The 15,831-nt window shown below is 50.6% G+C and overlaps 1 protein-coding gene across 2 annotated transcripts in view; it reads right to left on the reverse strand.

Annotated features, from left to right (window-relative positions):
* The window catches only part of LOC119445389 (PHD finger protein 12), a 207,178-nt gene that overhangs the window by 163,366 nt on the left and 27,981 nt on the right, over positions 1–15,831 (reverse strand). The window contains exons 4-5 of one of the 2 annotated variants that reach the window (XM_037709696.2): positions 14,375–14,507; positions 3,919–4,251 (exon numbers count right to left, since the gene is read on the reverse strand). In XM_037709696.2, the coding sequence (XP_037565624.1) occupies positions 3,919–4,251; positions 14,375–14,507 (466 nt within the window). The remainder of the gene's footprint in view (positions 1–3,918; positions 4,252–14,374; positions 14,508–15,831) is intronic. The other variant, XM_049663251.1, reaches the window with a different exon arrangement.

Genomic DNA, 15,831 nt, shown 5'->3' on the forward strand with positions numbered 1-15,831 from the left:
ACTGGGCCACTGCGGCGGGTGCCGCACTGCTCTTGTGCAAAATAGAAACAAGGTTGATTCATTCAGTAAACAAAAGCGTGTTGACGAAGTAAGCATTCATTTATTGTTTTCTTGATACCCTGGATAATTCGAGATTCGGTTAATTAGGACATTTTACTTCGGTTAAATCAGGGGGTGTTCCTTGGCGCTTCATGGAGCTTAGCAGATTTACCTGGAACGAACATGCTCGAGAACCCCTGTTAGCAGTGAAGCACAGGAGGTATCAGCGTGTATGAATTAAAGCATTCCTGGCACTTGACGTGAAATCTCGTGAAAGTTTTTGTATCTCCTACAGTGAACAACCAAGGACAATGAATGGCATGGAATTTGTGAAATGGATTGTTTCCTTTACGTAGGATCTCTGACAGCTCGGATCCTGGATGGCCCATGGTTTTCCGCAATAAAACTTTCGCTCTAATAAAACCGCTTTCTGCGCTCCTTTGTATATTGCATCGCTCGCTATATAACATTATTGCAGTGCACTTCCTGTGTAAGGACATGGGAGTTCGTTGGTGTGCGGCTTAGCGTAACATAAGAAGCGACTTTGGCATTACAGTAGAACCCCGCTGTTACGTTCCTGGGTGCTGCGTTTTCCCGGCTGTTACGTCGTTTTCGGCCGGTCCCGGCACAGCTCCCATAGAACCCAATGCATTGGTAACCCCGCTGTTACGACGTAACTGTGGGACCGTTCCCGCATCATACGTTGCGAACTGCCACACCGCGCCGGCCCGAGCGGCCATTTTGACTTTTCATGTCGCTTGGCTTGGTTGCTTGACGATGGCATTGACCGCCCGAAGTGCTGGGGGCGACATTTATTACGTATTTTCGGTTTCCGCCAGCAAAAGTATGGCCTTTGATATCTGCTTTTGCTATCTAAAGATGATGTCTATGACGCGTTGCGGCCCTAAAATTGGTTTTGGCTCATAGATGTTCCGTATAAAGTCCAAGTGCGATAACGCCGTCGCCGCGCGCCGTATGCTTTCTTTCACGCGCGAGACGCAGTCGTCGGCTCCCCTCGCACGCTTTCACTCGCACATACAGCATACGTCGCCGCGCGCCGTATGCTGTATGTGCGAGTAAAAGCTTGAGAGGGAAGCCGCGCGGCCGTATGCTGAATGTGCGAGTGAAAGCGTGAGAGGGGAGCCGACGACCGCGTCTCGCGCGCGAAAGAAAAGCAGGGAAGAAGCGCGCCTCCTTCCGTTGCGCTCGAGGCACCAGCGAGGCAGCAAGGGGGGGGGGGGGGGGGATAGCGGGCAGCGTTGTGCTCTGGCATCATACTGCGCGGCGGCGCGCGGTCCCGCGGGCCGTATCTTGAAAGCGATCTGCGTGGGGGCAGATTCTACGCAGTGTAGGTGCGTCGGCGGCTCGTGGCTTTGTGCGTGCTGCGTGTTCTCGGCGCTCAGTTTGGGTTGAAGCGATAGACAACAGCACACTTCGCTCGCTTCTGCAGCGGCGCTTAACTGCGCGTGTCCGCGCTCATCGAGTGTGATGTGTTCATGTTTGCCTGTGGGCGCTGACACCGTGTTTGTTAATTAGTTAATAACCGAATGTTTACAAGTTTATACAGACGATAAAACTACTATTCTTACTGTGTATAGCTCATCGCAATCGATACTTCGGCTGTCGGGCGAAACTAGTTTTTGTCGCACGTAAGAATTAAAATAATATTGTGTGCAGTTCAACACTACTCCCATTTCTCAATTTTTCCTGTTTCCTGGCTCTTGCGTTTCCCGGCTCTTACATTTTTTTTTTACGGTCCCGTGAAAAACGTTACAGCGGGGTTCTACTGTATTTGTTTTGGAAAAGAGCTCAGCTACAGTATAGACCACTTATAACGTAACCGCTTATAGTGCAGGACCGGATATAGCGCAGTCTTTTCAGACTCCCGTTAATTTTCCCATAGCACTCCATGTCTACACATATCACTTATAGTGCAGTTGCGGGAAACGAAATACCAGTTATAGTGCGGCTGGCTGGCAGTACGGAAGTCAGCGGAGACGACGAACGCTCCCCTCAAACAGGCGCCCCAAGGAGTGCTCGAGGAGAAGGGCACATGGTGTGAACGAACAGCCAGTGAGGCTCAAACCAGAATCTTGAGTGCGAGTCGTGAAATATCACGGCGCGCATAGCGAGCGAGGGCCGCGAAACTGCCAACGCCATCCAACCCTCGCTTCACGATAACGACAGTAAACGAAACTTCAGGGAGCGGGCGGTGCTGGCACAGCACGGCAAAGAGCGCACGCGGAGACCGTGGAATGTGAGGGAGGAGGGCGGCAGGGAAGCGCATTTCGCCTCGGCAACTCCGCCGCTTCGGTGGCTCCCCTCGCCCTCCCCGTAGCTCCTTCACTTTCGACTGTCACCGTGCGCGCTCGCCGCCGTGCAGGCGCCGCCCGCTCCAGTCGGCCCGGCGCCAGCTTCCCGAAGTTTCGTTTTCTGCCATTATCGGGAAGCGGAGTTTGCCGGCGTGGGCAGTTTCGTTGACCGGCCTGGGACAGCGCCGCTGCTTCCCTCTGGGCCATAGCCGCAGCGTGCAAGGCCAACACGTGATTAGAAAGTAGAGGAAGCATAAAGGAGAAAGAAGGGTTCTCACACGTGGCTGCGGTAGCGTGGCTGAGACGTCGGCACGTACACGCATGTTCCGGCGCAATGCAGAATCAGCGACCTTGCCATTTGAGAGAGGGTGAAATGTCCGCTGCATTTTTTTTTTCTTTTTGTTCGCGCGCGACATTGAGGGGTCTTTCCTAAGCTTTTACTCTATGGCGGTGCCGGAGCAATGCCAGTCGGAGTCGCCGCCGCGTGATTTGGTTCGAATTAACGAGATTCGACTGTAAATTGAATGCAAACGTTCTAGCTGCATTCCTCGACTGTCGCATACGCGTGGCGGCTCGGTGCACATGTTTTGCATATGTGCAGGCCTTGAAAATTGTTGCTTTGGTTATAGTGCGGTACCGCTTATAGTGCGGATATTCGCGACTCCCGCGACTTGCGTTATAAGCGGTCTACACTGTATTTGTTCCTGTAGTGTCGTATTCATAAACTATATCAATATTGATAATTGTACTTATTTATTCATTTTCCGGAAGCCGCATTTTGCCCGCTAACGACTCAAAGTTATCGCACAGCGCAAGATGCGCCTGCATGATTTGGAGCCTACTTTACTGTTAGCGTTCTCGCCGGACCTTGTGCGAACAGATTGCATATCGACACGAATAGTGCTGTACTTTTTGGAAGGTATGCAAGCACCACGCTGGAACCTTCGATAGGTCATGTAAAAAAGCCGGCGCGCTTGACCCGCAGATGAGATTTCGATGATCAAGTGGGCTCACCACCGCCATTGTTCTACTTGTGTTTCTGCGCACAGGTTGATCCAATAAACAGCTTGTGACTTGCGTTGAGCAACAGTGGTTGTTCACCGTCACTACCACGTAACAATACTTAAGTTTGCTTTTGGAAAATGATATACATATTCAATTTACCTTGGCACTATTTCACGGATAGTAATGATAAACCAAACGAGATCACATGAAACCACTTCAATAAAAAAAATGTTTATGTGCTAAACATGCTGGTAAAACTGAAACCGACACCACCAGAAAAGCGTCGGAACTACTTCGCGCAGTAAAACAAGAGCGGAATTTGCGAACGCATGCGCATAGCTTCGGCCATGCTGAAAGCTGTTGTTGAGTATAGTTAGCACGCATAGCCTTTAAGATTGGTCTGAACACGAACCGTCGGTGCTCAGTGTTCTGGAGCAGCTCGGGCGCAATACGAAGTATTTTTATGGTTTTGGCGCAGCTTGGCGCAGTAAGTTGAAAATGTAGCAGCTGGACAATCCTTGGAACTAGAGTCTGGCACAGCCGAATATTCTTGTCCTCACACCTCTGTGGCCGTGCGTGCGGCGAGGGCCAATTGCAGAGCCACCAGGGAGGCCAGCCACAGCTCCTGCTCGTCCTGCTGCTGCTGCTGCGCCACAGAGGAAGACAAGGACAGTGGCGGTGGCCGGCGGCGGTAGTGGTCGCGAACGGCCCGCGGGATGTGGGCACGATACAGCCGGGGCCGCTGGCGCTTGAGCCGGAAGGGTGGCTGCGGCCGATGTGCCCGTGCCAGGAATGCCAGCTTCACTGCATCCTGGTTGAGCCGGCTGCCTCCCCCAAATCGGTCCCACAGCCGCACCCGTTCAGTCAGGCTCACCGAATTGAGCAGCTTCTCCTCCTGCAGACAACACAGTGTTTGGGAAACCATCTGCACAGCATCACAACTGATACTTGACCATGACTTGGTCAACATACGAAGTAGGAAAAGCTTGGGGACTGTATCGCACTGCACGCAGCAAAGTGTGCCACACGTATTTGCTGAAAGATGCATCTGCCCGAGTGACAAAAACACACCCTCACCTGTCTCTCAAAGATAAGCAAGTGGTCGTTCTTCCTCTGCACCTAGCTCGGCATGTAGTGCATAAGGCACTCAATGGCACATGGTGTCAGGAGCAAACAGGGAATCGACATCTGCTCACAATTAATGACAGGGGCCACACCACACGCTCCAGGATGGATCCACTGCATGCTACAGCCGAAATCAGCAAGAATTGATGGGCCTTCAAACAATGCTTGGAGCGGTTCCTTGCTGCAACAGAACCTTCCGACAAGCCCCAAACTGCATGATCCACGACAGCGCTTCTTCTCGGTATCACAGTTGAAGAAGGCATTCAGATATCCAATACGTTCAGTTTTGCAGACGGAGACAGCAAAGGCGACTACGGCATTGTCATCCAAAAGTTGCACGTCTACTGCGGTGCGCAACTAAGTACAGTAAAAGCTCGATGATACGAATCTCACGGGGTCACGAAAAATATTCGTATTAGCCGAAATTCGTATCATCGAAACACAATTAAAACTACTGTCGAATCTCGATAATACGAACTCGAAGGGGCCAGAAAATTTGTTCGAATTAAAAGGACGTATTTTTGAAGTATTCGTGCACCATAGCACGATGCACGAACGGTGCGAGTCGTGAAATATCGCGGCGCGCAAGCGCATAGCAAGCGCGGGCCACGAAACTACCCACGCCGGCACGGTCGCTTCCCGATAACGACAGAAAACGAAGCTTCAGGGAGCGACCGGGCGGCGCCGGCACACGGGTGCGCGCGGAGACCGTCGAAGGTGAGGGAGGAGGGCGGCAGGGAAGCGGATTTGGCCGCGTCAACTCTGCCGCTTCGGTGGATACCCTCGCCCTCCCTCTCAACTCCCTCGTAGCTCTCTCACCTTCGACTCTGTGCGCACGTCTCCGTGTGCGCCCGCCGCCGTGCTGGCGCTAGCTTATTTTAGCCGCCCCCTGAAGTTTCATTTTCTACCGTTATCCGGAAGCGAGCGTTTGCGGGCGTGGCAGTTTCGTTGGCCCGACTGTGCCTCCGCCGCTGCTTCCCTCTGCGCTGCTGCCGCAGCGTGCAAGGTCAACATGTGACTAGAAAATAGAGGAGAAGGGTTCACTGCCATTTTATCCGCGTGGCTGAGACGTCGGCACTAGTGTGTGCTAGAATACGATTGTCTAGAACACTCTAGTCGGCACGTACATGCTTGTTCCGGCGCGATGCAGAAACGGCGACCTTGCAATTTGAGAGAGAAGGAAATTTCCGCCGCGGGTTCTTTTTTTTCCCGTTCCTTCGCGCGCGGCATTGAGGGGTCTCTCCTGAGCTTTTGCTCTATGGCGGTGTCGGAGCAATGCCGGTCGGAGGCGCCGCCGCGTGATTTGGCGCGCTGCTAAGAGCATTGTCGGTGCGCGGTATGTTCGAAATAAGCGTGTTCGAATTCGCTTGCTTCGCGTTGACGTTGAACGAAAGCACGTTTTTCATGATAGTCTCGCTGTGCAACAATTGTGCTCAGTGTTGACGTTGCAAGGCCTAGCTCCTTAGCCAACTCCGTCCGCTTCCTCTTGGGATCCTCATCGACCTTTCGAAGACTGTCTAATTTCTCTTTAAAGGAGAGTGCTTTCCGCTTGCGAGACATAGCTCGCTGCGACTAGGCAAAATGGCGCAAACACGAAGAACGCGGCCCGAAGCGCAGCAGCCACTCCATCTGACGGCTCGCAGAAAAGGAGGAAAAGTACAAAAGCACCAAAAGCGCCATCGCTTCAAACTCTTCACGCCCAGTCGCGGAGTCCGCGCTGTCTGGCGCCGCGCCTCCGCGCCAAAAGAGGAGAGAAAGCGCGTGACTGCGCCCTGTTGTCTTTCGCGGCCGTCGGTGGGGCGGCGTTTATTCGTATCAACCGACGCAGGCTGAAAATCGATTCATAACAACCGTTCTCTAGCACGTTGCAAAGTAATGGGGCTCGGCCGGGACCACAGAAAAATTCGTATCATCTGGAAATTCGTATTAGCCGTGATCGTATCATCGAGCTTTTACTGTACATGAGTGCTGTGTGTTGCAAGTGAGGGCGCAGGCACTGGGTGAACCTTTTGAACCCTTTCTGAGGGACCCGAATTTCAATGCACTTCTAGATTGTACGGTTAGAGACCGAACTAATGATGACACAGTTCGAAAAAAGCATCTGTGGGACTCCAGTTGCCAACTCTCAAAGGGACCAAGCCAGAAAGGGGGTGAAGGGGGAGGGGGTGAAGAAGGGGCACAGCGGTTAGCTGGCGACGACCATCGAGTTTCCTACAATTGCTAGAGAAAACTCTGGCACTGCGATCGTTCAGCTAATATGGGAACGATGGGTAGTACATAAATTTGTGTGACCTTAGTGCTTGGGACTTGAGATGTGGCTTCATTTACTACACCTTATCTGGGCCTAAATTGGCCTAAATTCCAAAGAAATTTATACTTTCTTTTAAATGCAAAGGGTAATAAGTCTCTTCAAGCATGCATAATCACTGCTAATTGCAGTGATTCCATTTGTCCATGCGTTTGTGGCGTAATGGTTTCAACATCGAGCTGCTGTGCTAAAGGTCCTGTGTTCGAATCCTGCCGATGGAAGTATTTATGACCTTCATCAAAATGATCACTTTGCAAAGCCATTTAAAGCCAGAAGGACGCTGAACATGCAGCTCCTGTAGACACTAGCGCCTCTCTCTGCCGAGCCGTCCCTGCCTGGAGTGTAACAAAGCAGAACAGCTTTTTTAAGCTCTTCTCCCGACTGCGCTGCTGCTGTACACTGGCTCGCGCGCACCGCTGGGTTTCTTGCAACACCAACAGATGGGGTTCGCCTCCGCGCATCCCAGCCAGTTGGGGCATATGGCGCGTGTTGTGCTTGCTCTCCAATGTGACAAAAATGCAGGCGCTGGCCTGTGATAGTCTAAACATTAGAATCGACAGTAAAAAAAAAACACTGACGCTGTCGGGAACCGAGGGGTCACAGTGGAGCGCCAGAGCAAGAGCAGCAGCTCAGCAGGTTTTCAGAACGGACTAGCGCGTGCCGTGCTTGCACCGTTAGCACGCGCCGCCCAACTTTATTGTTGTCGTCATTCGCAACCGGCCCCAAAGCGCCGGCCAAGAGCGCCGACCTAAGCATCCCCGCTTATCGGCATCGGTGGGCGCTACAACGCCATCCTTTCTCGAGCGTTCAGCTGCAACGTTTTTCTGAAAGCAAACATCAAATTAACTTGAAAATTTACCTGCCTCTACCACGATCAGAAGAGACCAACACTGCCCTCTGCCTAACAGAACGTTCCTAAAACTTAAAGTTGTTCCAAAGTATCCTCAGAGACATTAATAATAATGAATGCAACTTACCAAACGTGCTTTGACAGAAAAGCACTACTGTCAAACAAAACACGACTTGTCACGAACTCGCGCAAAAGCGTCGCAATAAATACAGGGCAATAAATACAGTACATGGCACATATGAGAAATGGTTCAGTGCCACAAAAAATTTCGACAGCCGATTTTTCAAGATATGCGAGTTCAACTTAACAAGGTATTATTGTGACGTAATAATTCAGCGGAAACCCGCTAGGTGGAGATAAGTAATTAAAGGGAAACTGAGACATCCACCCATTTGGGTGGATGTCTCAGTTTCCCTTTAAGGTATTATTGTGTTCAATTTGTTTCGAATATTTAAAAAATTTTGAGTGCCTAATTTTTTAATCGAGTATGAATAACTAAAATATAATTATTAGACTGGTATATGAAATTTCTTAATATTCACACAGCTCTAATAACTTAAACAGGAGCAGAAGAATGGAGAAAAAAACAAAGTTGACATGCACATCATCAGAGTGCCTAGCAAAATTGCAATAGCAAATTAGTAGAGAGCTACAGTCGAATCCCCCTACAATGAATGCCGCTACAACGAAATTTCCGCCACAACGAAGATTTTCGGATTCCCCGTCAGCTGCCCATAGAAAGTAATACAAAAAAAGTCCCCTTCATAACGAAGGCGTTTTATTCGGTATTTCCGCTTCAACGAACTTTTCGAGAACGAAACTGTGACTGAATTGAAATTGAAACTGCCGAGTAGTCAAATTAGAAGGCCCTTCCAAAGCTGTGACGATCGTATGTCCGCTTCAACGAGGTTTTCGTGAACGAAATCAAATTCAAAGTACCGGTTTAAGCCACTGCAATCCATAGCCACGCGTGATCACCACGCGCCTGCGCGACACTGCAGGGGATCCCCACAATCGCTGCCGTTTTCTGTGGTGTGTGTCCGGGTGAAATGCCTACGCCAATGAAGAAGCGTAAACTTCTCTCTCTCGAGGTGAAGGCACATACGATCACCGAGGCAGAAAGCAAAAGGAAAAATCTCGCAGTTTCGCCCGCAAGGCGAAGCATCGGTTGCGATAGCAAGTTAGTACACAGCTATACGAACTAAAGATAGTAGTTTTCTTGTAAACATTCGCTAACTAAATTACCGGGCACGGTGTCACACGCACACAGATAAACATGAACAGATCTCGCTCGATGACCGCGGAAACTCCGTGTCAACACGCTGGAGTGAGACGCGGCAATAACAGCGAACGAATTGACCTCCGTGCCGTCACTCGCTTCACCGCGAACTAAACGTCGAAAGCACAGCGCACACGAGTCTACCGGCACTAGTTGCACTTTGCAACTAGTGCCGGTAGTGCCCCATCGCAGATCCCATCTAGTGCCCCATCGCAGATCGCTTTGAAGATGAGGCCCGCGCGGGCGCTCACTTTGTGCACGTTGCGTTTCAAGATAGCGGCCGCGCCGCAGCCGCTGTTGTCAACAAGATGCTAACGTCTCGTCGTTTGGGAAAATGACTATCCGCTAGACACACCGACTCCGGTGACTGCTTTGAAAGCAATGGTTCATTTTCGCCTCATCAGAAAAGTTATCCGTACCCACAACAATGCAATGGCTCTTTTAACGGACTTTGAGACTCACGTAACGCCTTTGCTTGCCGTGAAGCGTAAGAAATCCAGGCTGACCGACTTCGGGAAATAAAACTTCCGGTAAGCGTAAGCCTGCCGACTTTGTCATAAATATGCAGTGAAATTGCGATAATTCAAACCGCTTCATTTCAAAGGTGCGTGTGCCGCAAAATGAGTGTTTCGCAACCAGTCGGACACATAAACTTGGACACATTCGCATTGGATTAGGCGCCAGCCGCAATGTACGAAAAATGCTGTAACAGCGGCGGAAAATGCATTCTCTCGTGAAGTTGACACTTTATCGACTGCCTTCGGTACATCTCAACCTTTGCGCCCACCGCCATTGCGAAGATTTCCCTGACGATGGTTTCGGTTTCGTTCGCGGCTTTGCCGTTTGGCATACGTACCGTATTTACTCGATTCTAAGCACCCCCTTTTTTTCGTGATCGCGATGCCCAAAGTGAGGGGGAGGGGGGGGGGTGCTTAGATTCGAAAAATCACCGGGACGCTCGGCTCCGGCTGCGCGCGGGCGTCACGAGTCCGCGCGGCTCTGCAGTCCGACTGTGCGGCGAGATCGCGCTGCGGACGCCATGCCACCTCGGGAGTGCGACGGCTCCGGCTACGTGCGGCTCGCGGGCGTCACGAGGCGGCCTTGGCTACGCGCTCTTCTTAACAAATAGGCGGGTGCTTAGATTCGCATGCAAACTTTTCCCCCAATTTTTTTCGCAAAAATAGAGGGGGGGGGGGGTGCTTAGTATCGCCAAAATACGGTCTATACATACCAATTCGAGTCAACGAAGTTCCGCCACAACGAAATGTTTCGTGTGTCCCGTGAATTTCGTTGTAGCGGGACTGTATTCGGAGTAGGGATAGTAGTTTTATCGGTTGCATAAACTTGGACACATTCGCTTACTAACTGAATTAACAAGCGCGGTGTCAGCGCACACAAGCAACAACCATCATCAGTGGTTTTCTGCGGTCATCACACTCGATGACCGCAGACAACCACTGTCAAAACGCTGGCAGCAGGCGCCGCAGCGAGCGAAGGTTCGTGCGGTCTATCGCTTCAACGGAAACTGAGCGGCGAATGCATAGCGCATGCAAAGGTCAGAGCCGTGTGGAGATCGTTTTCAAGATACAGTGCGGGCGACCGCCGCAGCCGGGCAAAGTACAAGCGCAATTCTTGGCAGAGTAGAAGCTGCCCCCCCCCCCCCCTCCCTCCTGCGCTGCCTTTCTGCTTTCCACCTTTCGCGTGCGAGACTGAGTCGCCAGTTCCCCTTGCGCCCAGTTGCAAGTTACGCATTTGGTGCTGCAGCACAGCGTCGCCCCCCTTCTCTTCCTCCCATACCCCCACGGCCTTTCGCGCGACATCGCGTTTGCTCTCCGCAGTGAGTTCGCTCTCCATGATAGCGCGCGTCCCACAAGCGCTTTCACTCGCAGATATGGCGCGTGGCGATGATTTTATCGCCCTTGGACTTTGTACGGAACCTCACGGCGACGGCAGAGATCCGCTTGACGTGTCCATATAATTGCTATCGCAATAAAAAACAATCAGAGCCCTTCCGCTATGTGAAGATGGAAGACCAGCGAAGCTGTTGGTTTTGTTTAATTATATTTTAAATATTTTAGTTTGGTGGTTATGTTAAATGGTTGAAAAGACAACACATAACTTCGATGCGTCGCCACACGCTGGAGCGAGTGAAAGTGAGTTTAGGCAACTAGATTCACACCACCTTGCACCATCAGCAGCAGCACACTGGGCCGCTGCACGTTCGGCTCCTCGTCGCTTTCGCATCCATTCGTGCTGTTGAGCGCACCGGCGCTCCTTGAAGGCGCACTTCCTCTTGGGAGCGAGCGACATGGGTCTTACCCATACTGAGTCCAAGAGGCAACTGATAACGTCGCTTGGGAAACGGCTATGTCAAGAGAGAACGAGACACGGCTATTGGTTGGTAGACCAATCAGACGTTTTATCACTGAAGTTTCGACACGCATCCTTATATCCACTAGCGTTTGGGCAACAGCGTTCATCGCTCCGCGGCGCATTGTTTTTGTCTCTTTGGGTCCGACGTGTGACAAGGGTACCGTATTTACTCGCATAATGATCACACTTTTTTTTTTTAAATTGACGCAAATTTCGGGGTGCGATCATTACGAGGGGTAAATTTTCCGCGAAATAATATTTTGAGCACCAAAAACGCAAACAAGTCGCGTATCAGAATTCTTACGGTAGCTATCATGAACATAACCAAAAATAAAAGTAGAGTAAGGCTTACCTTTGTAATAAACGCACACATTACGCAGGAACTACATGCATTGCATATTGCCCTTTAATTTTTTTCATTCACTGACCCCCTAACTTTCATTCAGAGTCTGAAGCATCACTGGCGTCAGTGACGTCGCCGCTCGATTCCTTGTCAGAACCGGCAGTGTCATCGCAGTCCCACAGAAGGTTATCTTCCGTTCCGTCGAGCGCGTTTGATATGCCCGTCTTCTTGAAGCTGTTGGCGACCACCTCGTCGGAGATGCTACTCCACGCTTCGACAATCCATGAGCAGAGGACTTCCACGGACGGTCTCCTGATTTTCCCGCTTGGCGTGAAATCATGGTCGCCCGCCGCCATCCACTCTGCGTACAGCCTCCGAACGTTGTCCTTGAACGGTTTGTTCAGTGATACGTCCAGAGGCTGTAGCAGCGACGTTAGACCCCCAGGGATCACTGCAAGCTCCGTGCGCCGCTCCTTAAGTTCAACACGGACACTGTCGACGAGATGGCCTCGAAAGCTATCCAGCACAAGCAGTGAAGGAAGCAGAAGCGCTCCTGCTCCTCGTCCCCAGACTGTTCTAATCCAGTCTACCATGATTTCCGCCGTCATCCACCCTTTCTCTTGAGCGCGGATGTGGATCCCACGTGGAAACTTTCCCTTCGGAATAGTTTTCCGCTTTAGAATAACATATGGCGGCAGCTTCCGCCCGTCTGCCGTCACTGCGAGCATCACGGTGCATCGCTGCTTCTCCGCACCACACGTTTTTACAAGGACACTACGAGCACCTTTTTCGTTGACGGTAGTGCTTCGAGGCATGTCGAATGTCAAAGGTGTTTGGTCCGCGTTGCCTATTTGTGACAACAGGAAGCTGTTCTTCTCGCGTATTCGCGTCACAAATCTGTGGAAGTCGATGACTTTGTCTTCGTACGCGGATGGGAGTCGCTGGCACAACGACGTCCGCCGCCTCAGTGATAGTCCGTTTCGCCGCTTGAAGCGTGTCGTCCAGCCGGAACTAGCGCGGAAGTCCTTTGTGGCAATTCCCAGCCTCCGGGAAATTGTGCGTGCCTGCGTCTGTATCATTTCTAACGACACTGCACAACCATCTTTGCGCATGTCCTTCACGTATTCTAGGACTGCCTTCTCAACGTGAGGGAACTTGCCAGTTTTCGGTCCGCGGAAAGCCCGGCGCGTGCTGTTGGTAGCCATGAGCTTCTCACGCTGATTTTTCCAGTACCTAATTCTGATTTCGTTGACGCCGAAATGTCTGCCGGCAGCGCGGTTGCCGTGCTCGAGCGCGTAATCAACCGCCTTCAGCTTAAACGCGGCAGTGAAACTCGCGTATCGCCCCATCGTGAACCGGCACTCCAACAAGCAACACCAAAGCACGCCACCACGTTACGGAATGATGAAAAGACGCGGCTTTTTCAGGAATTATGGGAACACGTCGGCAGCTTGTTGCTGCGGGATGACAACAAGTCAACCAACAGGCGGCTGCCGCTGTAACACTGCGGGATATCAAAACCACGTGATCAAAACAAACATGGCGGCTGACGGAGCTAAGCGATCGCGTTTTTCCTCGTGAGTCATGGAGGTCGTGAGTGCGTCACGCGCGTGAACACAGTTTCTTCCGTCGAAATAACGAATTATTTCATTTAAATCGGTAAATTTGCGGCAACAGCATAGCCATGTCCGCTTATAGAGGACAGAAACAGAGATGGGCACGTTCAGCTGCCACAGATGTAGAAACACATGGCAGGCATGTCGTGAAAACTACGGCATTTGTGTTTACTGCTATGCTAATACGGCACGTTTCCGCCAAGGGTTGGCAAAAAATAGGAATCTGTTTGGTGTGTGCAGTTCACTTGGTGAGTCTTGAAGAGTTATTTACGTAACGTTCGACAGATGGTAAACATGATGATCATCAGCTAGACTTGGCACACGACATATCGCTGCGGCAAGTTCGGGGTGCGATCATTACGCGGGGGGAAAAAAAAAACGAATTTTTACGACAAAATTTAGGGGTGCGATCATTACGCGAGTGCGATCATTATGCGAGTAAATACGGTAGTTCAAGGGCACGTCCCCGAGCCCACAGGGGTATGTGCCACTGAGCTTGGACCCTTTCTGCACTATCCCCAGGATTGGCCCACTTTTTTCTAATTGGTGTTCTACGCGGCGTTTTGTCCGTGGACACAATCCGCCAGGACCTAGCCGTACACAGCTTGTCTGTAAAAAAAGAAAACTGAAGCACATTCGAGCGCCCAATGTATGTGCCTTGTCGTGGCAGTAGTGCCCTGCCATGCATCATCATTAGATCCAACACTTGCTCTACATTAGTATCAGCATGCTCCCATTTCACCAAACAATGAGTGCTTCACTATGAGTGACCGTAAACGTTGCGGCCCTACTCTCTGCTATCCTTTGAAGTTCTGATGCTTCCACCTCTCCGTCTAGCATTCTTCAACTCTCAATGTTGCAATGCAAAGTGCATGATTGCCAATGCTGCTTTATCTTTATTCTAGTACTCTGCTGTAATGTCATGCTCACTCCACTTGACGCTCCAATTCAAGCCCAGATCCTTGGACCTTGGCATTTTGGTGACTGACAGCACTTTCCTTACATGGCACTGGATGATGCTGCCCTGAAGGCTCCAGAGGCCACCTCCTGTGCGAGGCTCTCCTACTGCTAGTAGTCAATACCAACCTGTTAAAGGCTAACCAATTAAAAGTGATCAAACTTACCAAGAAGTTCTCTGCATGGTTAGGGCACATCCATCGGCCAGTGGGCAGGGAGGCAAGTGGGAACTCCAAGCAGTCGGCATGAAACAGCAGTGGGCAGTAGTCGCACTGGATCAGCGGGGCCCACCGACAGCTCCTGCGTTCAGCAGCACAAATTAGGCTGTCCCATCTAGTGGGCTGTGACTGAATGAATGAGGCCTCATTATATTATGTCCACCACTTATCTCTACACCGAGTTAACCCAGTCACAGAAGCAATTACAACAAGCTTGATCCCGGTTATCTCGAAGGGGGATTGCAAAACGGTTTGATAACTTGAATGAAAGAACTAAAGTAAAAAAGTTACCACATGAAAATTCCGCAGTTCTCTAACAGTTTCCTGAGATTATAAAAAAAATAAAAGAGCGCACTTACCAACCTGTTTCTTCAAGATTGTGTCAAACTTAATAAAGGTTGTTTACTTTTTACACACAAATGTCACAAGTTGTGCAGTGCATTACATTCTTGCTCCAAGCCAGTCCCGAACCAAAAGTGGCTTTTATTGCAAACGAACCACATAAATCATAACACCGACATCGGTCGTTTGTCGTCAACATCACGGGAGTCACGCGCACTGCAGAATGACGATATATAGCATAGGCGCCGACTACGACTGCTCTGGGGCTCGAGCCCCCCCCCCCCCGGAAATCCGAAGCCTGCCCCCCCCCCCCTCTCCCCCCCATTTCGCGCCAAAGTGTCATCACCAGAGTTCTGTTGCCCACATCACTTGCGGTTTCTTTAGAGTTGCCTCAACGTTTCACTAAAAATTTTATTGTGGCTGAAAGCTTACTGCATCAGCGCGGACGTGCACGGCTTTACATTCACACTTTCGCTTTATTTCTGCAAATCCTGACCATAGGACGACAAGCGCATTAGAAGCGCCAGCGGCGGCTACCTCATAAGCATTTTTTCTCACTTCAACGGTTTTTTTAATTTCGACTGTGAACACTATACACACACATACAATATATTTAAATATATACACAGGAATAAGTTTGTTACATTTTTTAAAGAGAAGGATTTAGCCAAGTAACAATTATTTCTAATTGTAAGGATAGGTTATGCCTGGAGAATGAATATGTTGCTCTATGTTCACCTCCAATTACCTCTGCCTTGCGCTAGCGTATTCCTACTTGCGCCTGCAAGTTGGAATACGCTTGGAATACAGGGATAATTGGAGATCGCAGGGAGAGGCCTTCATCCTGCAGTGAACATAAAATATAGGCTGATGATGATGATGATGTTCCCTTCTCCGCCGCGGTGGCTCAGTCAGCTAAGGCGTTGCGCTGCTGAAGACGAGATCGCGGGATCGAATTCCGGCCGCGGCGGCCGTATTTTGATGCAGGCAAAATGCAAAAATGCCCGTGTGCTTGCGTTTTACTGCACGTTAAACAACCCCAGGTGATCAAAATTAATCCGGAG

Source organism: Dermacentor silvarum, chromosome 3 (genome assembly GCF_013339745.2).
Source record: "Dermacentor silvarum isolate Dsil-2018 chromosome 3, BIME_Dsil_1.4, whole genome shotgun sequence".
NCBI classification, from domain to species: domain Eukaryota; kingdom Metazoa; phylum Arthropoda; class Arachnida; order Ixodida; family Ixodidae; genus Dermacentor; species Dermacentor silvarum.